At 48.2% G+C, this 26,268-nt stretch overlaps 1 protein-coding gene across 1 annotated transcript; it reads right to left on the bottom strand.

Moving 5' to 3' along the window:
• Positions 1-664: 664 nt before the first annotated feature.
• On the bottom strand, positions 665-25,639 carry SFXN4 (sideroflexin 4). The gene is made up of 14 exons (XM_030334417.1): positions 25,501-25,639; positions 24,043-24,108; positions 22,154-22,228; positions 20,472-20,498; positions 20,331-20,385; positions 18,034-18,059; positions 17,257-17,310; positions 17,115-17,171; positions 16,917-16,982; positions 16,023-16,095; positions 15,040-15,155; positions 8,632-8,717; positions 6,895-7,012; positions 665-1,071 (listed from the first exon to the last, which is right to left on the bottom strand). Exons 1-14 carry the CDS (start codon positions 25,537-25,539, stop codon positions 994-996), a joined length of 936 nt encoding a protein of 311 aa, XP_030190277.1. The 5' UTR covers positions 25,540-25,639; the 3' UTR covers positions 665-993.
• Positions 25,640-26,268: the final 629 nt, after the last annotated feature.

Here is a 26,268-nt window from a genome sequence, read left to right as displayed (position 1 = left end):
GGGGGCAGCAGGAGGGGGGCCTACTGCTCAGGGGAGCAAGCCCCGTGCTGAGTCTGAGCACCCAGCAGACTGGCAGTCAGCGTTCGGGTAGGGTGCGGGGTGGGGAGCAATTCTAGCAGGGTGGAAGGCGGTGGGCACAGCGAGGGGAGACAATTCTTGGAAACATTTGGCTCCGGAAGGATGTTAGCTATTTTAACGAGGCTGGTGACTCCAGTAGTTCCCTTGCTTCTGGGAAGGAGGGAGGAGTCTGGAGCCAGAGGCAGGGAAGCTACACAGGCACGGAAGGCCCTGAGGAAATCGGAATGGAAGGGCCCAGAGCCCGGCCCACAGCTGACCTTGCCAGGAGGAGGGAAGGCTGGGCGTGGGTGGGAAGAGGTCTGCGGAATTGACGCCAGGAGGTTCCACCGCTGGTCCACAGCCTTGTTTTCACTGTGAGGGAGGAGGCAGGGTCATTTGCCAGAGAGGAGAAAGGAGGCGGATGGCCCCGGGGGCAAAGATTTTCAGGCGTCCAAAATGGGAGTAAGCTGAGGAGGGAAAGAGGATTGCTTTGGGGGTGGAGGCCTTCAGCGCTCACCAGAGGCTCCCACTTACCTTGAGGTGGGCCATCGATTTAATGCCTGGGCCCTGGGCGCGGGAGACCCTTTTCCTTTATTTTTTCAAATACTCAACTTTTAATAAGTTTATTAGTAATTTCACAGTATCCCTTCAGAGGCCGATGAACAAACACCTAGAGAATCGAATCTTCTATCACCCATCCCCTCAGCAACCCCATGGGGGTGGACCAGACAGGACAGCCTCTTGTTTCTCCTTTCATCCAGGCTTGAAACCCCAGGCACCTGCCTGAAAAGGGCGCTGGCCTGTGCAATTGTAAGCCATCCTGGGGGCACAGACACCTCGGGTTCCAGACCCCTGGCAGAGTCCTCGGAACAGACACCTCGAGCAGAGAGGAAGGCATTCAAGCAGGAACAGAACAAATTCACCAAAAACTCATCCCTATACCCCTCTGTTATAGAAGAGTTCCGTTTCTTCTGTTGCGGACTGAATTTCCTTTTCAAGCTTATTGCACTGTATCTGAAAAACAAAGTTAAATTCTTAATATTTATATTAAGAACTTTTCTTGCCTTAAGAGCCAAGTTAAAAAAATATATGTATATGGGGCGCCTGGGTGGCGCAGTCGGTTGAGCGTCCGACTTCAGCCAGGTCACGATCTCGCGGTCCGGGAGTTCGAGCCCCGCGTCAGGCTCTGGGCTGATGGCTCAGAGCCTGGAGCCTGTTTCCGATTCTGTGTCTCCCTCTCTCTCTGCTCCTCCCCCGTTCATGCTCTGTCTCTCTCTGTCCCAAAAATAAATAAACGTTGGAAAAAAAAAATTTAAAAAAAAAATATATGTATATATTACAGAAAGCATCTATTTTCCAGTCCAACTTTTTCAGTGATGTCTGATCGACAACAACAAAAAAGCAGAACTTCTTGAACACTTTGTTAAGGAGAATTTCAAATATAAACACACACAGAAAGAATACAATGGGCCCTCATCTACTCATCACTCAGCATTAGTAACAACCTGCCAATCTCCTTTCATCCGGCATCTCCCAATCCCAATTTGGGGGTATTTTCGGGAGTATTTGAAGGCAATTCTCAGATCTGTCATTTCACCTACAAATGCTTCCGTATGAAATTCCAAAGGACAATGACTCTGTTATGCAACTACTCTGCTGTCATCACACCCACCAAAGTTAACAACAATCCCCCTAATCCCCAGTCACGGTTCTTAGTCTCACGAGGTGGCAGAAATACTAGCTTAGTGGAAAAGGAGTTTTGCAGGGGACAAGTTTCCCTGTCAAGGTCACTGAGTTTCCAGACCTGAAGGTTGCTGCAGCCCGTGGTACGCCTGAGATGTCTTGGTCCTGGGCGGGGGCCAGACAAGGAGGCAGGGCTTGGGGACCCCACTGGCTGGGGACCACCATTCAGCCACCTCTGTGCCCACCTTGGACCAACAAGGTTCTTTCAAGGTCTAGCAAATGCCAAGACTTGCTTGGCGGTTGGCGGGAAGAGGATCAGGAGGGAAAATGGATTCCATTTCCTGCCTCTATTCTGGCCTCTGAGAGCCCTGCCCCTTCAAGCCTTGCATGACCCACCGGTTGCCTTCAGAGTAGAGCCTGCCTCCTGGGCCTGGCCACACAGGCCCTGCTATCTGGCCCCAAGCATGTTGCCAGTCACACTCAGTGACTTGTGCCCAGCTACATTGGACTCCTCAGCTCTCCTATACCCTGACTTGGAATGCCCTCTTCACTCCCCCATCTCTGCCTGTTGAAATCCATCCATGTCCAAAGCCTACTTCTTCCAGGCAGCCTTCCTGGATCAGCCGGCAATTCTCTTCTTTCCCTAATCTCCCCACAGCCTTTTGGTCATACTTACTTCCTAGCAGGTAACAGTTGTTTCCATATGTGACACATTACCCTTCCTGCCATCTGTCCCATCTGTTCTTCCACAGCAGCAGAATTTTAAATAGGTCCAAAATAAAGACCTCATTTCCCAGCTTCCCTTGCAGTGAGGCTTGACCACATGACTAAGTTCTGGCCAATGTGATGAAGTGAAAGTGGCACGTGGCCAAGTGGAATGAGAAAGGTACCATCTGGTACCTTGAAGATGGGGCCAAACCCTAGGAATGGTGGCAGGCTGGCCTGGAAGGAATTAAGATCCCTGAGGACTTTATGACGCATCGCTGCCTTATTGGGCTGGTCACCTCACAGTAGAAAGCAAAATGGAGCCTCTGATGTCAAGCAGGGGCCTGTGACTGGCATCAGCTGATACCCCAGCACTGAAAACAAGCCGAACCAGAGGAGGTCTGCAGGGCCTCTTCATAAAGGGACGAGTTTTGCAGCAAACCATCAGACTCTTCTGATGTGACCCCTCTATAACCACTTAAAAAGCAGCTGCCGCCAAAGGCACTACCCGATTGATCTCGAACATGACTGAGATCCTTCACGGCTTGACCATTATAAGCGGTAAGTGCCGAGAGCTGACCCGACTGGACCACGGCCTTATCTCAACTGCGCACCCACAGACTGACTTCACGTTTGCTTGGCTAACTTCTGCACCTTTCTGTTACCTTGTTTGTTGTGTGACTTATGTTCTGCTCCATGCGCTGTGTAAGAAGCCAAGTTTAATCACATGGTGAAATGTCACCCAGTTTGGAACCCTGAACCTGCTTTTATTTTTATTTTTATTTTTTTTAATTTTTTTTTTTTCAACGTTTATTTATTTTTGGGACAGAGAGAGACAGAGCATGAACGGGGGAGGGGCAGAGAGAGAGGGAGACACAGAATCGGAAACAGGCTCCAGGCTCCGAGCCATCAGCCCAGAGCCTGACGCGGGGCTCGAACTCACGGACCGCGAGATCGTGACCTGGCTGAAGTCGGACGCTTAACCGACTGCGCCACCCAGGCGCCCCTGAACCTGCTTTTAGAATCGTGATCCCTTTGCTTTATGACTGAATAAAACTGGTACTTTATTGGAAAAGGTACTGTGGAAAAACACAACTCATGTGTGCGCCTTCCCAGCGTGCTCATGACACATTTTATGTGAGTGAGAAACAACTTCTACCTTGTTCAGGCTGTTATTTTCGATCTCATTTACAACCGAATGTAATTCTAATTTATTTTTAAAATTTTTTTTAAGTTTATTTATTTTGAGACAGCATGAGCAGGGAAGGAGCAGAGAGAGAGAGGGAGAGAGAGAGAATCCCAAGCAGGCTTTGCATGTCAGTGTGGAGCCTGATGCGGGGCTGAACTCACGAAACGTGAGATCATGACCTGCGCTGAAACCAAGAGTCAGACACTCAACCAACTGAGCTACCCAGGTGCCCCAAACGTAATCCTAGTTAATACAGAGCCCTTCCTTCCTTCTGTCCTGGTTATTGGCATCACACCTAAACCAGAAATCTGGATATCCCCTTGGATCCTTTTCTCTTTACTTTCACCCCCAATCTGAATGCTCACAAATTCTAACTCGCCCAATTCAATATTTCTCTCTAACCTACTACCATGGACCTACTCTGAACCCCCATCACCTCCAGCCAGAATGTGTCTACAGCCCCCCAGCTGTCCTCCTAGCCTCCAGGACTGCCCCCATCTACACTGTGACATCCAAAGAGTGATACTTCTAAAATACAACCTGACTAAGCCACTCCCCCCTCGAAACGTCTCCCTCATTGCCTCCGTATAAAGTTCTATCACCATGAGGGGCTGGTAAGGTCCTTCCCCCATTGGCCCCGCCTCTCCATAGCTGAAATAGCCCATAGGGGAATTTCCTATTTCCCCTGAGCCCCAGGCTCCTGTCGGTAAAGTGGGAATACAAACTACCTTGAAAAGCTGTCTTAAAGACAAGAGACTAACTGCCAGGCAGACAGTCCCCAGGACACAGAAGATGCTGGATAAACAGAAGCCACACTTATTAGGTGTAGAACACCTGTAGCCTCTTCTCTCACACTCTAGCCATGTGGGACCAGAGTGCCCGGGGTGGACCACACCACTCCATGCCTGGGCACAAGCTGTGCCCTTGGCCCAGGCTGCCTTCCCCCCCACGCATCCCCTGCCACGGCCCCCAGCCCCTGGCTGCACCGACGTTGCCTCTGTTGTGCTCACACCACCCCTATGTGTGACTGCGTTCCACTGCAGTCCCACTGTGTCTACAGTTACCTGCGTGTGGGAGTCTCCCCCTCACGGGCCCGAGGACTCCAACACATCCATTCGGCCCTGTAACTTTAAGTCTAGTGGCCACCTGACTCCAGAAGGCCAGTGAGAACAGCGGCAGCAAAGTGGGGGAGGATCACCTCTGGTCCTGCCCTCTGACAGGCTGTCCTGGACCTAGCCTTCCCAGAAGAAGGGTGACCTCATGCCCTCGGAGGCCCCAGCCATAGAGAGTAGCCACTAGCTGAGGACCAAAATGATATCACAGAGTAAAGAACCAAGTTACTCCTAACATTGGAAAAACGAATCCCATGACCCACAATGATGTGTACAAGACAAACTGGAAAGAGACCTGATCATCTAACAACTTGCGGATTCCATATTCTGACTCCCCCGTGGCAGCGAAGGGAGTTCCGCAAAAGGTTGTTCCCTTGGACTTCCACCCTCAGCCAGTCGGGATTCCTGGGCTCTGTGGCTTCCCCTTCTCCTACTTCCCCAATCAAAGGCCCAGCTGGCCACACATCATTGCTTTTTCATAGCTACATAGGGCAAGACCCATTTATTCACCGCTGACCCCAGCACCTAGCTGGTCTGGCAGGATAGGCCCCCCATCACTGTTTGGGGAATGAATACAAGAGCCCAGGAGGAAACCACATCATGGCAGCAGGGGAGTGGGAACTTCCCCCAAGATTTAACGACTTTTGTAAATGACATAACCTCTGCAGGTTAAGCCACCTCCTTCACTCTGAGTGCCAGTGCGACCAGAAGTAATTATTTGCAAAAGAGTTCACTTTTATTACAATCTTATTATAATAAGCCATGTTCTAGGTGGGCCTGTAAGGATTAAAAATATATTCTAACATTTTATTTTAATAAATAAATATTTAGTAATATAAGTTTCTATGTTAGGTGATGGCAAAGTTACCCGAATTAATGATTTTATGAACCTAGATTTGGGTTTTGAACAAGCTCATTCCATAAATTTAAATGCTTTGGAAGACATCACTGATTTTTAACTTCAGTGACAGAAACAAGCATTTGAAATTTTCAGCTAAGAAACGCCAGGAATCGCCAAAAGCTGTGACATCAACAATGTCCCTGACAGCAGCAACAGCCTTTTGCGGAGATACTATCTTTAATTCTCTTTAACAGATATGGAAATTGAATCTCACAGAATTTAAACAAATTGACCGAGGTCATGGGGGAGCTGGGAATTTGAACCAGGTAATCTGACTCATCATCGATTATAATATATCCTAGTCTATAGAACTACATCGTCTAATACAGAAACCGCTAGCTGCATGTGAGTACTTAAAATACATTAAATAAAAAATTCAGGGGCACCTGAGTGTCTCAGTCGTCGGTTAAGCCTGACTTCGGCTCAGGTCATGATCTCCCAGCTCGTGAGTTCGAGTCCCGCGTCGGGCTCTGTGCTGACAGCTCAGAGCCTGGAGCCTGTTTCAGATTCTGTGTCTCCCTCTCTCTCTGCCCCTCCCCTGCTCACACTCTGTCTCTCTCTCTCTCTCTCTCAACAATAAGTAAATTTTTTTTTTAATTTTTTTTTTCAACGTTTATTTATTTTTGGGACAGAGAGAGACAGAGCATGAACGGGAGAGGGGCAGAGAGAGAGGGAGACACAGAATCGGAAACAGGCTCCAGGCTCTGAGCCATCAGCCCAGAGCCCGACGCGGGGCTCGAACTCACGGACCGCGAGATCGTGACCTGGCTGAAGTCGGACGCTTAGCCGACTGCGCCACCCAGGCGCCCCAACAATAAGTAAATATTTTAAAAAATAATTTAAAAAAAAATTCTGTTCCTCAGTCACATTAGCCACACTGCAGGTGCTCAACAGCTATATGTGGTTAGAGGTGGTTGTATTAGCATACGTATCAAACATTTCCATCGCTGCAGAAAGTCCCATTGGATGAGGCATCACTATGGAACGTTATGAGGTATCTAAAAAATCTCAAAGGTTTTTTAAATATCCCAGAAAAATGCTTCTGGTATATCACTAAGAAAAATAGAATCCAAAATGGCACAAGTGATCTGCGGGACGGGATTAAATAATGTTATTTTTATACTTATGTAAACTTCACAGATTTCTTAGAATTCTCTTTCTCTTACAACAAGGAGAAGAAAAAAGGCTTGTTTTTTTTTGTTTGTTTTGTTTTTGTTTTGAGAGAAATTTGAATAGGGGGCACTTACCCGTTCAATTTGTGGGTACATACTAAAAGAAACTGGCACCATCAGTCCCATTACTAAGACAGTACAAGACAGCTTGAAGGTCCATAATGACCATGGATATTGCCGGAAAAACTGGGTCCTGTAAGAGACAAGGTTACTGGGCTTTCTTCAGAGGTTGGCCCTCTGCTCTAATGGTCTTACGTGCAGCCGGCCGGGCCCACGCCTTGGTCCCCACTCACCATCAAACAAGCGATACCAGCAGCTGCACTGACGGAGCGCTCGCTGGGCGTCAGGCCTGGGGTTCAGCACTTCCCAGGCATTTGCCCATTTGATCCCCAACAACCCTTTGAAGTTTGTGTTATCACCCCCTTTCACACGAACAAGGACACAGCCACCGACCAGTTAAGTCACTTGTCCAAAATCCCACACCTCCAAAGTGAGAGGCCAGATTCTAGATGCTGGGCTCTGCTGACATGCATGTGACATTCTGACCCAGCCTGGGAGTCAGAGATCCAGGGGCCTGGGTCCGGCTGCCACTGACAGACTGCAGGGTCTTGGGCAAGACACCTTCCCTTCCTGAGCCTGGGTTCATTCACACGCAGAATAAAAGGGCTGAGTCAGAAGAGCCACCGAGGTCACTCCAGGTTGGACACTATCACAGCTGTGAGGGCCCATTGGGAAACGAACGCCACCCCTTCTCCCCAGGTCGCTCATGTTACTAGGTGGGCTTCAAGGGATAGACTGGAGGGTGCCAGCTTTCAGAGGAAGCCCAGCTCTGACCCAGCCAGACTGGTCCATGAAGAACCCGGCCAGCATTAGTCTCTACAGCCATCCAGCCGGTGGCCCATGGGAAGTAACACTTGGCTCTAAGCGGCATGCTGCTACTTCTAGAAAACACTCCTTATGTGGTCCTAACGAAGGCTTTCTAACTCACCACGCTGGATAGAGGGGATCGGTTCCGGTGACCCCATCTGGGCCAACTGAGTCCTCCTCTGGGAGTTTGTGAACTGAGTGGAAGACATTCCCTGTCTCTGCTGGGGTTTGCCATGTTTCTATCACTCCTCCGGACTCTTTGAGGATAGTAGCTGGGAGGTGTTGGCAGTCATGTCCCTCATCACCACGAGGAAGCCAGCGTGTGGCAGGACAGAGGGAAGCTGACACCATGAAGATAGGACTGTCCCTGCCGTGGGGCGTCTGCTCAGCTGCCCTGGGCTACGCTCTCTGCCCGCACCCAGTATCTAAACCAACACATCTGCCTTCCGGCCTAAGCTACTGTGTGTTGGGCTTGTCACTGGCAGGTCCCCAGGACTTCCTCCCAACCGGCCATTTCTTGCTTCTCAAAAGGGATGATGGTCTGCTGAATCTAGGCCACTTAGGCTAATTTAACACATGCTTGAATGAAGGGGGAAGGCAGGCTTGAGCCACACTCACAACACATCAGAGCTGGGAGAACCTGCCAATCACCTCAACTCAGCATTCGAGACCTGAGGGGCTGTGCCTCAGCAGGTGCTGGGACGCGCCCAGGAACACACAGCTAGCTGAGGACAGGGTCTGGGTGAGATTCCACGTTTAAGGAACAGACAAATCTGGATTTCCATGCGTGCCCCACGTGAATCCTGCTGTCCTAAACTGTGATGAACAGAATGTAGCAGGAAGGTGACCAAAGTAACTTCTTCCCATCCCTCCCAGCAGGCTCGGTGTTTGACAAGTTTTGTAAGGATTTTGAGTGTCAAACCTCTATTCCTACCTGCCTCTTACCTTATGAAAAAGTGGGAGAAGACTTCAGGGATAAAAGCGGAGGTCCCAAACAGCACGATTCTGGACGTCGCCGTATCTTTAACGGCCTAGTAGAAATGGAAAGGAAGCACCTTAACACACGGCATGAGGCCATTTCCGGATATCCTTCAGCAGCTCTCCTTTCTCACTTAGAAAAATAATGCAGGTGGAGAGAGGTGGAGGCAGCCCCACGTGCGTGCAGCTGGAGGACCGCTGGGGCGGGTGCAGGAGCAACTGGAGACGGGATTTGCCTCCGCTGACTCCACAGTGGTCTCCATTGGTCTGCCAACCACCCAAAGTACAAAGCAAAGGCAGCTTATAGAAAAATCGTCACCTAGAACCAAAGGGCAGGCCCCTTGGTGGAAATGCTGGAAGGGCCCCCCGAGGACTGCTGCATGATTTCCTTCCAATCCAGGACGCTGCCACAGGCCTCCTGATCCTGAGCAGCAGCCCAGATACTCCTACCCCTTTGAGTGGAGGAACATTCCAGAAGTCCAGCTCAGAGGGCACTGGCGTGGCATCACACCCACACATGCCATGCACGGATCCACCTGCACGCACCCACCTTTTGCCTGTGTAATGAGGGGTGCTACAAAATCTTACTTTGCACGAGTAAGTTGTACGGTTGATAACATTTTGTCATCTTTTCTATAATACACATTACTCTATACATCCAACATTTAAACATGTTATTTACCGTATGGGTTATATATGCACAAAGTCATGTGTACTCAAGGGCAACGTAAGAGACTTTCCGGGGAAATTCTGACTATAGATGACACAGGTTAACTTCAGAACCCCAGCCCCGGGTAAGGCATGACTCCACGGACAGCACTGCTCTGCCCAAGATGAACAGGCATGAGGCCACTGTCCCCTTCCAACCCCGTCTCTTCCACAGCTGGCTTCCCAGGACGAGCCTACAGCCTGCCTTCTGGGTTCCCCTCCCATGCCCGCCAGCCCTGCTCTCTGCTTCCCACATCAGATGATGCTCAGCTCATCCGACTGCTCTGCAGAGAACGCCTTTCCCCCACAGGGACAGAGGGGGCCGAGGAGGGTGGCACTTAAACTTTCAGGAATATAAAATACAACTGCTCAACTTCAGGGAGAGAAAAGCGGCTGCCGAGTGTGGTGCGTTTCCACGTCAGTGGGGCGAGGCCGGCCTCTCTCCACTTGTGTGTGAGGGGAGGACACTGCAAAGCAGACACCTATATTGGGGGGCACTGGGACACGTGTTACACTCTGCGGCGGAGTGCCTTCCAAGGCCCGTCAAGGGAAAACAACGTGGACTGGCCCCTGAAATCTGATCAAAGGTGCCCTGTTACAATCAGATATTGCTGGTTGCGTAGTTTCTGAAATTTTAGCCACAGAAAATAAACCTTTTGGTGACAGGGAAATGTTGAAAGAATGCTTATCCTTATGCACAGTTGCAGACACTATTCTTTTTATTATTATTATTATTTTGGAGAGAATGAGAAAGAGAAAGCGTGCATGCATGCACAAGGGGGCAGGAGAGGGGCAGAGGAGAGAGGGGGAGCAGGGGAGAGAAAGTGAGAGAGAGAGCACAAGTGAGAGAGAGAGCACAAGTGAGAGAGAGAGCGCGAGCCAGAGAGAATCTTAAGCAGGCTCCATGCTTAGCTCAGAGTCTGATGCGGGCACAATCCCATGACTCTGGGATCATGACCTGAGCCAAAAATCAAGCCTCAGATGCTCAACTGACTGAGCCACCCAGGTGCACCAATAAACGTTTTTTCTTTCTTTCTTTCTTTCTTTCTTTCTTTCTTTCTTTCTTTCTTTCTTTCTTTCTTTCTTTCTTTCAGCAGACCCCATCAAATCTTTTACCCTAAATTGGCCTTCATGCAAAAATGAAGCTCGTCCTGGACAGATGGACTAGACGTCCTGAGAGCTAGCAGGGCCTAAGGCTGCCTCCCCTGGGAGGCTGAGAGCTCCTGGCTCCTGGAGGGAAGGGATCCTAAGGCCAAGGGTGTGGCTGTGCTCACACAGCACCTGGAGGGCACGAGGAGCCAAGGAGCAACTCACAGATTAAACACCTGCTCATGGGGCACCTGGGGGGCTCAGTCAGTTGGGCATCTGACTCTTGATTTCAGCTGGGGTCCTGATCCCAGTGTCATGAGATCGAGCCCCATGATGGGCTCTGCACTGAATGGACCCTGCTTGGGATTCTCTCTGTCCCTCTACCTCTCCGCCCCTCTCCCCCAGTCTTGCTCACTCTGGCTCTTAAAAATAAATACACCTGCTCTCATTCTTCTCTTCAGCTGTGCAAATGATTCACAGCAGCCCTAGCACCCTACAGGTAAAGGGAGCTGAAGACAGATGCAGACAGATGGCCATCCACGTAAAGACTTGCGCGGAAGTTCAGAGCAGCGTTATGCATAACAGCCCCAAACTGGACATGATCCAAATATCCGTTGCCTGGGGAATGGATACACAAAACCTGGAAGGCACATCCATACGATGCAATGCTGCTTAGCAATGAAAAGCAACAACCTTTCGGCGCCTGGTACAGGCGGATGAACCTCAAAAGTGAAAGAAGTCAGACACAAAAAAACACTTGTACAAGTCACTTACATGAAATTTCTGAAAGGCAAAACTATGAGGACAAAAAGCAGATCAGTGTTTCTCTGGGGCTGGGGTGGGAGAAGGGAGTGGTTCAATGGGCACAAGGGAGATTTTTAGGATGAAAATGTTCTAGATTTGGACTGAGATGATAGCCGCATAACTGCTTAAATTTACTAAAATTCATCCAACTATACTCGCGCCACAGGTGAATTTTATAGTATATAAATTACATCTCAATAAAGCTATTAAAAATGTCTCGTTAGGGTGGTTCTTAGGCACAAAACCTTTGTTTCGAAAACGAGGTGTTTCAGGCAACCACTTGTCCCCTTGTTACCTGTAATTCATTTAGAAAGGTGGCCACTACCGGGGTGCCTGAGTGGCTGTCGGTTAAGCGTCCAACTTCAGCTCAGGTCATGATCTCACAGTTCGTGGGTTTGAGCCCCACATCAGGCTCTGTGCTGACAGCTGGGAGCCTGAGCCTGCTTCGGATTCTGTGTCTCCCTCTCCCTCTGCCCCTCCTCTGTTCACACTCTGTCTGTCTGTCTCTCTCTCAAAAATAAACATTAAAAAAAATTAAAAAAGAAAGAAAAGGTGGCTCCTATTTTTCAGACACGCTACTAAACGTTCTGGCAGGAATCTGGTGGCAGGCATGTAGCTAATGGTTTGTAATTCAGCTCAACTCAACACATCTCCGGAGGCAAGGGAAACAAAAGCAAAAATGAACTACTGGGACCTCATCAAAATAAAAAGCTTCTGCACAGTGAAGGAAACATCAGCAAAACTAAAAGGCAACCGATAGAATGGGAGAAGATATTCGCAAATGACATATCAGATAAAGGGTTAGTATCCAAAATCTACAAAGAACTTATCAAACTCAACACCCAAAAAACAAATAATCCAGTGAAGAAATGGGTAAAAGACATGATTAGATACTTCTCCAAAGAAGACATCCAGATGGCCAACCAACACATGAAAAAATGCTCAACATCACTCATCATCAGACAAATACAAATCAAAACCACAATGAGATTCCACCTCACACCTGTCAGAATGGCTAAAATCAACAACTCAGGCAACAACAGATGTTGGCGAGGATGCGGAGAAAGAGGATCTCTTTTGCACTGTTGGTGGGAATGCAAGCTGGTGCAGCCACTCTGGAAAACAGTATGGAGGTTCCTCAAAAAACCAAAACTAGAACTACCCTATGACCCAGCAATTGCACTACTAGGCATTTATCCAAGGGATATAGGTGTGCTGTTTCGAAGGGACACATGCACCCCAATGTTTATAGCAGCACTATCGACAATAGCCAAAGTATGGAAAGAGCCCAAATGCCCATCGATGGATGAATGGATAAAGAAAATGTGGTGTATATATATATATATATACATACATATATATATATGTGTGTATATATATATATATATGTATATATATATATACACACATATATATACACACACAACAGAGTATTACTTGGCAATCAAAAAGAATGAAATCTTGCCATTTGCAACTACATGGATGGAACTGGAAGGTATTATGCTAAGTGAAATTAGTCAGAGAAAGACAAAAATCATATGACTTCCTTCATATGAGGACTTTAAGAGACAAAACAGATGAACATAAGGGAAGGGAAATAATATAAACATAATATAAATAATATAAAAATAATATAAAAAATAATATAAAATAATATAAAAAATAATATAAAAAACAGGGAGGGGGACAAAACAGAAGAAACTCATAAACACGGAGAACAAACTGAGGGTTTCTGGAGGGGTTGCGGGAGGGGGGATGGGCTAAATGGGAAAGGGGCATTAAGGAATCTACTCCTGAAATCATTGCTTCACTATATGCTAACTAATTTGGATGTAAATTTAAAAAAATAAAAAATAAAGTTAAAAAAAATTAAAAAAAATTAAAAAAGAAAGAAAAGGTGGCTCCTATTTTTCAGACATGCTACTAAACGTTCTGGCAGGAATCTGGTGGCAGGCATGTAGCTAATGGTTTGTAATTCAGCTTTGTGAATCATGGACAGGGTTTACAGCAAGATGTTTGTGAGCCAAACAACGCTATATTTACCAACTGAATGAGCAGCCATCTTTTCTTTTTTTTTTAATTTTTTTGTAACGTTTATTTTTTGAGAGAGAGAGAGACAGAGTGTGAGTGGGGGAGGGGCAGAGAGAGAGAGGGAGACACAGAATCCGAAGCAGGCTCCAGGCTCCGAGCTGTCAGCACAGAGCCCGACGCGGGGCTCGAACTCACAAGCTGTGAGATCATGACCTGAGCCGAAGTCAGATGCTTAACTGACTGAGCCACCCAGGCGCCCCATCAGCCATCTTTTCTGACCTCCTCTTCTGCCGACACATAGGGCAGAGGGTGTCCCGACAGGAGTCCCCTTGAACACTGACACCATGAGAAGCTATTATTCCCTTCATTTCTTATTGGGCTGTTCTTTGCTGCTGTTCAGGCCATTTGCACACAATTGCCTTATGCTATGATTCTTTAGCTAATGGCATTCCACAGAGAAAAACAAAAAACAAAAAAACAAAAAAACCTCACCTGCTGAAAAAGTAATTTTACAAAAAGTTCAAACCCCAAATGAGACCACCATAGGCCAGTCCGGTTTCTTCAACCTGAATGCACACAGAAGCCAGGGTGCTGAATTGAGCAAAAGAATTCAACTATTTAATAATAAAACTTATTAAAAATTGAGGCCTTCGAGGGGCGCCTGGGTAGCTCAGTTGGCTAAGTGTCTGACTCTTGATTTCAGCTCAGGTCGTGATCTCGAGGTTCGTGAGATTGAGCCCCATGTGGGTCTCTGTGCCGACAGCGTGGAACCTGCTTGGGATTCTCTCTTTCTCTCTCTCTCTCTCTCTTCTTCTTCTTCTTCTTCTTCTTCTTCTCTCTCTGTCCCTCTGGCATGCACTGTCTCTCTCAAACTAAATAAATAAACTTAAAAAAATATTTACAACAAAATTTTAAAAACCGAAGCCTTTTTGAAGAGTTCTGGTCAGAGCACGGTTTTTCTCAGCCCAGCCTTGCCAGCAGACTGGTCCGGAAAGACGAAGACTATAAGAAAATCTGCTGTGAGGGGGACCGCGAACATTGCTCTCAAATCCAGACAGGGAGTCACTGACTTCCACAAGTGCAGAGCAGCCTTGGGGGTGTATGTGTGTGGATGCTGAGCTGGAAAAATAAAATCTCACCCTCAGAGAGCGGCCTAGCATTTGGTGGAAGCCCGTCTGCGGCGGTCAGTCTCATGTGTCAACCTGGCTAGGCGATGGGACCTGGTACTTAAACCAAACACTGACGTGCTACCGTGGGGCTATTTTGTAAATGTGGTTAACATCTATAGTCAGTTAACTTTAAGCAAAGATTACCTTCCATGGTGTGAATGGGCCTTGTTTAATCAGTTGGGAAGCCTTGAGAGCAAAATCGAGAAGGTTTTCCCAAAGAAGAAATTTTGCCTCAACGGCTCCTGAGTTTCTAACCTGCCGACCTGGCCTACACTTGAGCAACCTATGGGCCCTACGATTGAATCAGCCAATTACTTAAAATAAATACACACATGCATCCATACGACTGGTTTTGTTTCTCTGGAGAACTCAGACTAATTGCATATTACTGGTGTAAAATGGAAACATCATTTTAAACATCACAGTGCAAAATGGAAAACCGCTCTGTCTGCAAGAGGGAAAACAGGATAAGGAAAGATGGAAGGGAGACATGACTTGGGTACAGCTCTCAAACAGAAAACTCAATGCTGTACCCAAGAGGCAAGCCAGCTAAGGCTCCATTGTGTCCCCTTACCTTTGTCCCGGCTTTTCTGGAATAGCCCATGACATTGCCTTCCTTGTCCATGACTTCAATCCCTCGAATGGGCTCAAGGCTTCGGGCTGCAACAACATTCATGGCACTGATGTGGGCTATGGATGTAGAGAAGAAAATGCACAACAGAGGGTGAGTTTGGCCCAGTGAAGGAACACCTTTTCTGATGTCACGCCTCTTTCTCTGATGGCTATGCTTCCTCCGCCCTCAGCTGGTCACCTGGCGGGAGCTGGCCAACCGAGCTCTGCCCTGGGGCTGTGGAACTGGATCAGAACTGTTGGCTTCCCAGTCAGTTGGTCCTTCCCTGACCAGGACCCGGCACCAGGTTTCAGCACCTCTGAAAGTCCAGCCCAGCTCCCTGGGAAGATTCCAGGAGAAACCCCAGGGTCCTGTAAATACACCCCTCTTCTTTGCTTTAGCTGGTCTGATCAGGTTTCTATGACATTCTCCCAAATTTTACCGCTCACATCATTCTGCCAACACTTCAAACCGCTATTATGCTTTCCAGAGTCAAACATGGAGTGTGAATCTGCAGGCTGGCAAACTTGAAACGGTTAACATCTCTGTTGCTCCCACTAGAGTCTGTCCACCAGGCTGGAATCCCCCCTGCTGCCACCTATTCCCTGTGTGACCCTAGGACAGTTAATGTTCCCCTGCCTCAGCCTCTGCTTCTGTAAATGGACTAACGATATTGCTACCCATACATTTTGTCAGGATTAAGTGAAATAATACATGCACAGGGCTTGCACAGTCTTGCAAATGTAATTGTGTTCATCCTCTGACAATGAAGAGTATATCTACAGAGCAAGTGTCACCTCTCAAACCAAGGACCTAGTTTGGCCCCGGGGACCCCGGAAAGCTACAAATAGCAGCTGTCATCAGTCACAATGTGGCCAAGGGACCTGGCTGTCCCCAAAGATGAAGGAAAGCTCAAAGACCACAGAGACTGCATGCTTCCTGCTTACTCAGAATGATGATGGGAAGGGCTTTTTTCAATAACATGTTATTCAGCCGCATCTGGAGCAAATGAGGGAGTAACTAGAAAAACAAGAGAAAAATCATTATTGCCTAGGTCCAAAAAGTCAGCTGAACATACTCAATAGCAAGAGTTAGCATCGACCTAGTTCCTGGCACAGGTCAGCCCTTTGCAAATGCTCTCCGTGTATTTTTTAATTCTTGCAACGCTGAGGTGTTCTCCCGATTATCAGCGGAACACACGGAGGCTTAGGGAGGTTATATAACTTGTCCAGAGTCACTGAGCCACTAAGAATTTGAGCCAGGATGCCAACCCAGGCTTATCTGACTCTAATATCTGTGTTTTTAACCATCACGGTGCCCTGACATCCAAAGCAATATACGATTTGTACATGTTTATCTAGCCTAAATACATTTTTTAAAAAGGTAAGAGTACTGAGTATATGCCTAGAAACTTGGGATACTCATATGCTTATTTAGGGGGGGTGACAGGATTACAGGTGACCATTTCCTTTCTTATCTCTTAGTCATAGTTTCTAAGTTGTTTGAATTGAGGGGGTGGCTGGGTGGCTCAGTCAGTTGGGCGTCTGACTCTCGATTTCGGCTCAGGTCACGATCCCAGGGCCGTGGGATTGAGCCCCATGTCAGGCTCTGTGTTGAGCATGGAACCTGCTTGGGATTCTCTCTCCCTCTCTCTCTGCCCCTACCCTGCTCACGCACGCACTCTCTCTCTTAAAAAAAAAAAAAAAAAAAAAAAAAAAAAATTTGAATTAAAAAACAAAGATTAAAAAAAATAGTTTGAGTTGAAACATGAATTTTAATTCAGAATATTTTGTTTTGTCCTGAGGAATACATAAAATTTGACAGATTTTTAAAATACCCACTCCAAAAAAGGATGAAGAAGCAATTACTCCTGTCCCTAGTAATAGACTCTCATGTGGGCGACGATTCTAAGGAAAAAACAAAAGTACATACTTAGCAAATACCACAGTTTTACCCTGGAAGGATAATTAAAACAAACAAACAAAACTCCAAAAGAAATAACAGAGCATTGCATATCCCCTGGGCCTCATAATACTCACATAACTTGCGTTTCCGTTGACAATGTTGAATGCCGTAGTGTAGGTGTAGAAGGAAACCTGCACAAAGACGGAGGCAAACGGATCACACACTGGTTTCGAGCACAACAGAATTCAGTCATCATGAAATAGAAACAGTTGTTACCTGAGGTAAAATCAGGGACTTCAGACTTTTCACCGACAGCATCGACAAAAAGATCTTTTAAGAAAATAAAGCAAAGTTTTAAGTGTTTTGGGGGAGGGGGAGCTGCCAGGCAAAGGACTTCCCAGGGGAGATGCAGGACTGGGCCCCCCAGGACTGGGACAAGGAGGCAAAGGTCCAGGTGCAGAAGGCTACAGGGCAAGTGACGCCTACAGGGCACTGAGGACACCCGGGACTCTCACACGGGTCCCTGCTTCAAAGACCTGCGATGCAGCAGGGCGGGGCAGCTGAGAAGTCTGCACTTGCCAGTGGGCGCACACACAGGACGGGTGTGGGAGAAGTGACGGAGGAATGCTGTCACTTGGTGAAAAAGCACCCCGTGAGAGTGAAGGTGGTACAGCCTCTCTGGGGTGGGGGTGGGGGGGCAATCCCAGGTCCCAGGAGAGGGCCTGTACTGGGCAGGGGTGGGGTGGAGGGTTAAGGGAGAGAAGGTCACGGACAGTCCTGTGTGCTTGCAGCAGGGAGCACTTCATCAGCCTTGTAGCGCTCTGAGCACAGTAGGCATCCAGAGAAAGGACTACCTTGTGACACAGGGACCTTCAAGAGGCCCAGATGCCTGACTGGATTAAGTGTGGGGGGCAGGGTGAAAATACAAGAAGAGCAGACAAGGGTCAGAGGCGGGGGGGTGGCGGGACAGGGCTCCAGAGCTGGAGGACACAAACCGCTGAGGTTAGGAGATGAGTGGACATCTTCCTAAACCTGGGGTCTCAGCTGACTCACCATGGGTGCCGTGAAAGGTAGGAGAGCTGGCAAGGAAGAGAAGAGGGTCAGTGACTGCAGCCGCCGAGGCAGGCGGAGTGGGGGGGGGGGCACCCACCTGAGAACCTCCTCTCCAGCGCCCTGAAGGCACAGACGCCAAAGGACAGTCTTCATTGTTTCATTTTTTCCTAATAATAACTATGTGCGTATGGCAAGCATTTCAATCAGCACAGCAAGGAAAGACCTAGCGAGGCGCCCCCGCCCCCCCCTCCCCCCCCCACCCCCGGGCCTTCCCAGTCCCTCCAACTCAGGGCAAGCGCTGTGAACCCGCACCTGTTCGTCCTTCTGCACGAACTTTGTACATCTGTGATGGAGTCATTTATAATAAGAAATCTGTATTTGCTCTTCGTCCCTGTTCCGAGCAGAGACCCTAACGCCCTTGGGATTTCCTCAATGAGAACAGCAGTGAAGGAGAAATGAGTGTCTTTTGTACTCCTAAGAACCCGGGTGCAGCTCACCTGAGTTTATGTTAATGAGGTGACTTTTGGAAAGCCCCTAAGGAGGGGCTGGTTGCCAGGGGAACCAGCCAACGCATGAGGGGGTTGGACCTTTTGGCCCCACCCCCTACCTCCACCTCCAGGGAGGGGAAAGGGGCTGGACGCGGGGCTAGTCACAAGGGCCAATGATCTAGTCAACCATAGTGATAAAGCCTGCTTTTTACAGTGTTTCAGTTGCTGAGGACAAGCAGGTGCTGGCAGAGCAGAGGCCTGGGGAAGGTGTGGAAGCTCTTTCTTCCCCAGCCCACTCTGTGCATCACTTCCATCTGTTCCCGAACTGTATCCTTTAATAATAAACGGTGAATCTAGTAAGTAAATGGTCTTCCTGAGCTCCGTGAGCCAGTCTAGCAATTTCAAGCCCCAGGAGTTGGGGGGGTTGGGGGGGGGGTGTGAGGACCTCCAATTTATAGCAGGTTCGTCAGAAGCACAGAGAACCTGGACTTTCAATTGGCCTCTGAAGTTGGGGTGGTCTTGTGGGCCTGAGCCCTTAAACTGTGGGGTCTGTCGCTGTCCCCGGGTCGACAGTCAGGACTGACTTAAAACTGTAGGACAGGGGCACCTAGGTGGCTGCGTCTGACTCTTGATTTTGGCTCAAGTCATGATCTCACAGTTCATGAGTTTGAGCCCCATGTCGGGCTCTGCACTGACAGCACAGAGCCTGCTTGGGATTCTTCTCTCTCTCTCTCTCTCTCTCTCTCTCTCTCTCTCTCAACCCCTTCCTTGCTAGTTCTCTCTCTCTCTCTCTCAAAAATAAATAAACATTAAAAAAAAAACCAAAAACCAGGGGCACCTGGGTGGTTCAGTCAGTTAAGTGTCCAACTTTAGCTCAGGTCATGATCTCACGGTTTGTGAGTTTGAGCCCCGCGTCAGGCTCTTTGCTGATGGCTCGAAGCCTGGGGCCTGCTTCGGATTCTGTATCTCCTTCTCTCTCTGCCCCTCCCTGACTTGTGCTCTGTCTCTCTGTCTCTCAAAAATAAATAAATGTAAAAAAAAAAAATTTTTTTTTAAATCAAAAACCTATAAGACACCTGGCTGGTGTCACAGAATTGAAGGGTGTGGGAAAAGCCCATGTATCTGGTGTCAGAAGCGAGGCATTAAAAGGAGAGACAAGTGTTTTTCCTCTACTAGATGGAAACTCCCACACTCTCTGGTGCTCTCTCATGCTCACAACACTTACTCATACAAACAGGATCACTATACACTGTTTTATATTGTGCCTTTTTTCCCCTTAATACTAGTTCCTGGAGATCCATTCTTCTACATTAGCACATGGGATTTACCTCATTCATTTTAATGAATTATTTAACTATAGTCTGAATTGTTGGATATTTATGGTGTTTCCAGTTTTTTGTTTGTCACAGAGAGAATTTATAGTTAAAAGGGCCCTGTATGATCATAGGTTTTATTCCCCTCATTGTAATTAAGATACTACATGGAATCCAAAACACTTATGAGTTGAGTTACCAGTTCTAGAACCATCATCAATGAAATGATTGGCTGTGTTTCTTAGCAGATAACAGAGCAAAGTAGGTTTCAGACCCAGGCCTGTGTCCTCACCCCCAACCTTCCAGATCTTTCCACAGCACTGGATGCAGCTCTGGGCCCCAAACCTGCTCTTCTCCACTATCAGCACCTAGACCCTTCAAACATCCCTTTTAAGCTGTTTCCAGACTCACTGTCAGAAATCCTTCTAGACAGAGTTTTTTAACTGTTACAAGCCATGTTTTCTCAACCCGCTTGTGAAAATTGGAATCTGCTCACCTGCAGGTCGAAAAGGAACGGGGATCAGTTTGCTGTTGTCAGGATGCACTGTTGACTTCACAAGAGCAAACACAAGGGTCAGTCTGATGTTTTGTTTTGTTATCGTAGCAGGCTAAAAATTAGCAAGGGGCTGAAACTTACAAGACTTCTCTTCCAAGCTTCTTGTACCTAAAAAGAGAAAAAACAAGCAAAGCTTTTAAAGGTGAATTGGCAGCAAAAAAGAATAAGAAAATCTCTCCAGTCTCATTTCTGGTGCCGCCTTTACTCCACCTTTCAGAGAGTGAAGGCCAGAACTGTTCAATGCCACATGGACAGAATAAATCAAAATAAATGAGTCAAGGGCGCCTGGGTGGCTCAGTCGGTTAAGCATCCGACGTCGGCTCAAGTCATGATCTCGCGGTTCATGAGTTCGAGCCCCGATCAGGCTCTGTGCTAACATCTCAGACCATGGAGCCTGCTTCAGATTCTGTGTCTCCCTCTCTCTCTGTTCCTCCCCGCTCTCACTCTCTCTCTCTCTCTCTCTCTCAAATATAAATAAATGTTTAAAAAAATTAATCAAATGTATCAAACAAACAAATGAACTAACAATAAGCAATAAGATGATCCACAGAAAGAAAACAGCCAGAACATTAAAAAGTCCTAAATTGGGGCGCCTGGGTGGCGCAGTCGGTTAAGCGTCCGACTTCAGCCAGGTCACGATCTCGCGGTCTGTGAGTTCGAGCCCCGCGTCGGGCTCTGGGCTGATGGCTCGGAGCCTGGAGCCTGTTTCCGATTCTGTGTCTCTCTCTCTGCCCCTCCCCCGTTCATGCTCTGTCTCTCTCTGTCCCAAAAATAAATAAACGTTGAAAAAAAAAAAAAATTTAAAAAGTCCTAAATCTCCTACCTTGGAGAGGACTCAAGGCCAACACCTAACTTACTCTTCAGGTGAGTACCTGAATCTAGCCTGCCCCTGGTTCAGAGAAGAGCAGGCAAGGTGATGCACCATGCCATTAGCCAAGGCACCTGCATCTGAGCCAGGCTGTGAGCCCAGAGGCCCTATCAAGTTCATAAACACACACACACACACACACACACACACACACACACACACGCACACACACGCACACACACACATCCCAAACTAAATATGTGAGCTTTCCACAGGCTGCCTCACAGGACTGATGTCTGTAGGCTCTGGAAAGCCCCATCCACCACAAGGTAGATAACAAATGCTTGGTTTAACTCTTTGGGCAGGAGTGTAATCCTGACCTGGACCACTGCCTCTAATGGGAAATAGATTCTGACTTCAGAGGCCTGCCTGAATTCTGGAGTTTCCCATGGGGCTCCAGGGATCAGTCACAGAGGATCCCCACTAATATCTAAGCACAGGAGGAACCCTATGCTTTTTTCTCCTTTCCTTAATACTAGCTCCTTCTGCTAGTAATCTGGTTTACGAGAATGAATCCTCACTACATTTAAAAGAAACTAATCCATGGGGCTCCTGGGTGGCTCAGTCGGTTAGGCGTCCGACTTTGGCTCAGGTCATGATCTCGCGGTTTGTGGGTTCGAGCCCCATGTCGGGCTATGTGCTGACAGCTCGGAGCCTGGAGCTTGCTTCAGATTCTGTGTCTCCTTCTCTCTCTGCCTCTCCCCCACTTGTGCTCTGTCTCTCTCTATCAAAAATAAATAAACATTAAAAAAAAAAAAAAAACTAATCCAGTTTTAAAAAGCAGATCCCCTGGGCAGTGTTCACTATGACAAGACTCCATCTGATTTGAGACCATGCAAGCAGAATCTCCTGAAGGCAACCACATCCAACCCTGAACCAGGCATGGGACACATACCCTTCGGTCCTCCAAGTCATGTATGAATGCATCTTCATTTGTTAACAATAGTTGCCTTGATTTTTCTATTTTTTCCTATAATCAGAGAGAAAAAAAAATCAAGCAATGATCTCAATATTGTTTAGCTTTATCCTCAGATTTAGGAATCACATGCTCCTTGACATCTGATTTCAGTACAACACACTGATGATGTTCTCTACTCCCTTAGAGTTTCCATGAGGATAGTCCCGTGTGGCACTCAGATCCAGAGCTCCCAGCTTCCCAGACAGCTCCAGCAGCTCAAGCCACGGGTGCCACCTCCCTCCCATTCTCTGATGTCAGCTGTCTCCATGAGAGCCACCACCATCTGCCTGGCTTTGAGAGTTAGAAACCTGAAGATCTCTCCTCTCTCTCACCCCCACATCTGATCCATTCAGGCTTACTTCCTCTCTTCATTTCTTCTTAATTTGAGAAAAAAAAAAAAGAATTAAATACAGAAAATACAAAGAATGAGTACATACTCCCAATCCCCTTCCACAGAATTAACAGCTGTAAACATTCGGTTATATTTGCTTCCAATTTTTCTTTTTTTTTTTCTTTTTCCCCCAAAAGCCATCCCCCGCAGTCTCCTGTCTCCCTATTCTATCAGAGAGAAAGTATTATGAGTTCAAGGTATGAAATTCCAGTCCACTTTCTTATACTTCTACAAATAAGAATACATGTATCTGTAAACAAAGATGTAGTTTTGGTTTATATTGTCATCTACATAAATGTTGTACTTTATGCGTCTTGCTTTTTCCACTTAACATTGTAGATGCTTTCCATGTAACATCATACACGTGTTTCCATGTTAATACTATACATCGCTAACTAGATCATTTTCAACTTCTATTAGTATTCCACTGTATGAATATACATTATATTTTCCTATTTCCCTACTGATGGGCATTCAGGTTATTTTTCTCTATTATAAACTAGACTGTGGGGCACCCGGGCGGCTCAGTTGGTTAAGCATCCGACTTCGGCTCAGGCCATGATCTCACGAGCCCCAGGTTGGGTCTGTGCTGACAGCACGGAGCCTGGAGCCTGCTTTGGATTCTGTGTCTCCCTCTCTCTCTGCCCCTCCGTGGCTCACACTCTGTCTCCCTCTCTCCCTCAAAAATAAATAAACATTAAAAAAAACATAAAAATAAAAATAAATAAACAAGGCTGCCTGGAACAACTTGAACACAGGGATGGGAGTGTCCCTGTGGCTCTGGCCCTGAGGGGTATTGCTGGTGACAGGGCATCTCCTCTTCTGCCCTCAGCAACACATGGTTCAAACCCTAGTCTTTCACTCAGATAGCTGAGCCATTCCCTGAACAGCTCACCTCATCTACAGTCTGGTCCCTCTGATCCTTTGCCACATGGTGACCAGAGACCCTCTGAACCACAAACCTCACCACCTCGCCCTGCAGGCTAAATGCAAACCCCTCTCATCTGAATGACACACAAGGCCCTTCAGGAACTGCCTGGTTCCCCAACGCACTGACTGGACTACCCGCTCTCTCCCCTGGGCTTTGCTTACAGTCCCTTCTATCTGACCTTTCCTGGATGCCTCCTCCCTCTGGCCTTCCGCCTCCCTTAGAACCCGAGGTCAAGGTCTGTGACCACCTCTGCCGGTCTATCCTCCATGACCAGGGATGACTGTTTTGATCCCTTTTGAACCACCAGCACCTGGCCCAGAGCTTGGTATTACCTGTCAGCATTTGCTTACCCACCTTCCAATCTAACAAGCTCATTCTGAAGGAATGAAAATGTGATAATATATATGGATTCTGTTTCCACTGCTTTTCAAAAGGGACACACGGTCTTCCCATTTCAGAATAAGATGTGAAAGGCATTATCTCAGAAAACAAGGAAATACTCACAATTGAAATGACCAAATTTGTAGGATCCAATAACTCTGTCCACTGAACAAATCTCTGAATAAAAGACTGGAGAGGGAGAAGAGCACCAGAGAGGTTAGTGGTGGCAGAAAAGAAAAGATATATGGTAATAATAATGGTGAACATAATGTTTGAGACCCTAACAGGGCTTCTAACTGCAGCTCCTGCAACATCCCCATGTTACAGGTGAGGTAAAGCTCATGAACGTACCCAAGAAAACCCAGCCGGGACCAAACCCAGCAGCCTGTGCTCTTAACTACTCTAATATCAAATTACTCTCGAGGGTTAAAAGCTCAGACTCTGGGGTCAAATGGGCCTATCTATGTTCACATCGCACAAATGACCTGGAACCAACTACCTAAAAAGTTCTCAGAAGCTTCTTCTTTACCCTCTTATCATTGTTCTAAGACTTAACTTGAGTTATAAAGAACCCGACACCCCAGCCAGGCATCAATAAAGGCAGCTCAGTTCACATGTGGACAGAGGAAGTGTGGTTGGCTTCCAAAACCTTCCCCTTCCCCTCCCCCACAACACACACCACCTCTGCAACGGTTTGGCTTCCGGTCCTGGCTCTGCCTGGAAAGCTGGAGTTCCCTGTCCCCTTTCAACTTCCCTACTCAAAACCAGGCTAGGCCCTTCTTTAGGTAAGGCTGAAAGAGAACACCCTAGAATTGTATGGTCCAATTAGCCCCGTGTGGCTCTGGAGCCCCTGAAATGTGGCCAGGCCAAACTGAGATATGCTGTATGTGTAAAATAGACACCAGATTTCAAAGATGTAAAAAAGGGATGTAAATATCTCATTAATAATTTTTACATTGATTACGTGTTGAAACGTTAATATTTTATGTTTGTTGGGCTAAATACAATAGACTGTTAAAATTAATTTCTGTTGTTTCTTTTTACCCTTTTGAATGTGGCTACCAGAAAAATTTTAATGACCTCTACGGCTCCCATCGTATTTCTATTGGGCAGCGCCGCCCAGTCACCGCCTGGAGGCGGGGACCGCGCTACTCCCTGTCTACCGCTGCCGACAGCCCCTGTGCCATCCGAGTGGCTGAGCCTACGGAGGTTAGGAGGGGTGGGGGTGGCTCCTGGATGCATCTGTTCCTTTCCAAGCTGGTGCTCAGCAACAGCTTAGGCAGCGGAGGGCAGACCCCTGCGAGGCGGGGCCTGACTCTTCAGGGCGATGGGTAGGGTGACCTTGTGACGACCCTCGCTAGCCAGGCCTGGGGTAGCGGTGACACGCGGTACCAGCCCTGGCTGTCGGCCTCCCGCACGCTTGGGTTTCCCCTTCGTCCCCTCCCGGGGTCTGAGGTGGGAAGGCGGGTGGTGCGACCACGTGGCCTACCCAAGGTCACCCGGGCCAGCCAGCACTCCAGCCGGTGACTTCACGCGGCCCAGGGCCTCCCCGCCCCCAGCCGCGCCGGGCCCGGGCCGTACTTGGCGTTCGGTGATCCAGAAGCGCACGTTGGGCTCCATGCGGGGGCCGCGCCACTGCACCCTGGGAGCCGCCCGGCCCCCGCGTTTCCTCCTCCTCCTGCTCCTCTTCCTGGGACCTATGCAGTGGAGGGAGGCCGCCGCCTCCCCGCCAGGCGCGGAGGAGGAGCCGGGCGGCGTGCCCCGCCCCAGGCGCGCGCGCGTCCCCTGTTCCCGCTGCCGGGTTCCTGGCTCGCCCGCTGCTCTTTGTCGCCGCGCGCCAGTGGCGGGAACCCGGTGCGCCCGGTATTCCCGCTGCCGGGTCCCCGAACTCCCCATGCTCGCTGTCACCACGCTCCAGCGTCCAGATCCCACGCCTCCATCCCGCCCTGGTCCCCGTGAGCCTTCCGTCCCCGTGCACCTGCCCATCCTGCAGACCAAGTCTTCCCAACCTTATTCTCCCTTTAGGGTAGCTGGACCGCTTCCAGGTTGGAGGGGTCACCTATGGACCCCTCTCCCCCCCATCACAGTACCTACTGAGAAGAACCTGAATCTTACCCAGATGACAGGTGTGCCAACCTTTTGGAAGGGCGTTGGGGATAGTCAGGATTGGCTACTTAATTTTCACGGTGAAATTTGAAAATGTGGCACGCCTTATTTAAAAACGATTGAGTTTCAAAAAGTCAACATCCTGAGCATTAAACCAGGCCTAGGGCCCTTCTAAGTGTGGGGCCCTGACCCTGCGGGGGGAAGAGGGCACTGCATAAAGTGCAATCTCCCAAGTTTTTCTCT

Source organism: Lynx canadensis, chromosome D2 (assembly GCF_007474595.2).
Source record: "Lynx canadensis isolate LIC74 chromosome D2, mLynCan4.pri.v2, whole genome shotgun sequence".
Taxonomy (NCBI): domain Eukaryota; kingdom Metazoa; phylum Chordata; class Mammalia; order Carnivora; family Felidae; genus Lynx; species Lynx canadensis.
Note: the sequence above shows the minus strand (reverse complement) of the source record. Positions and strands in the feature narration are given on the sequence as shown.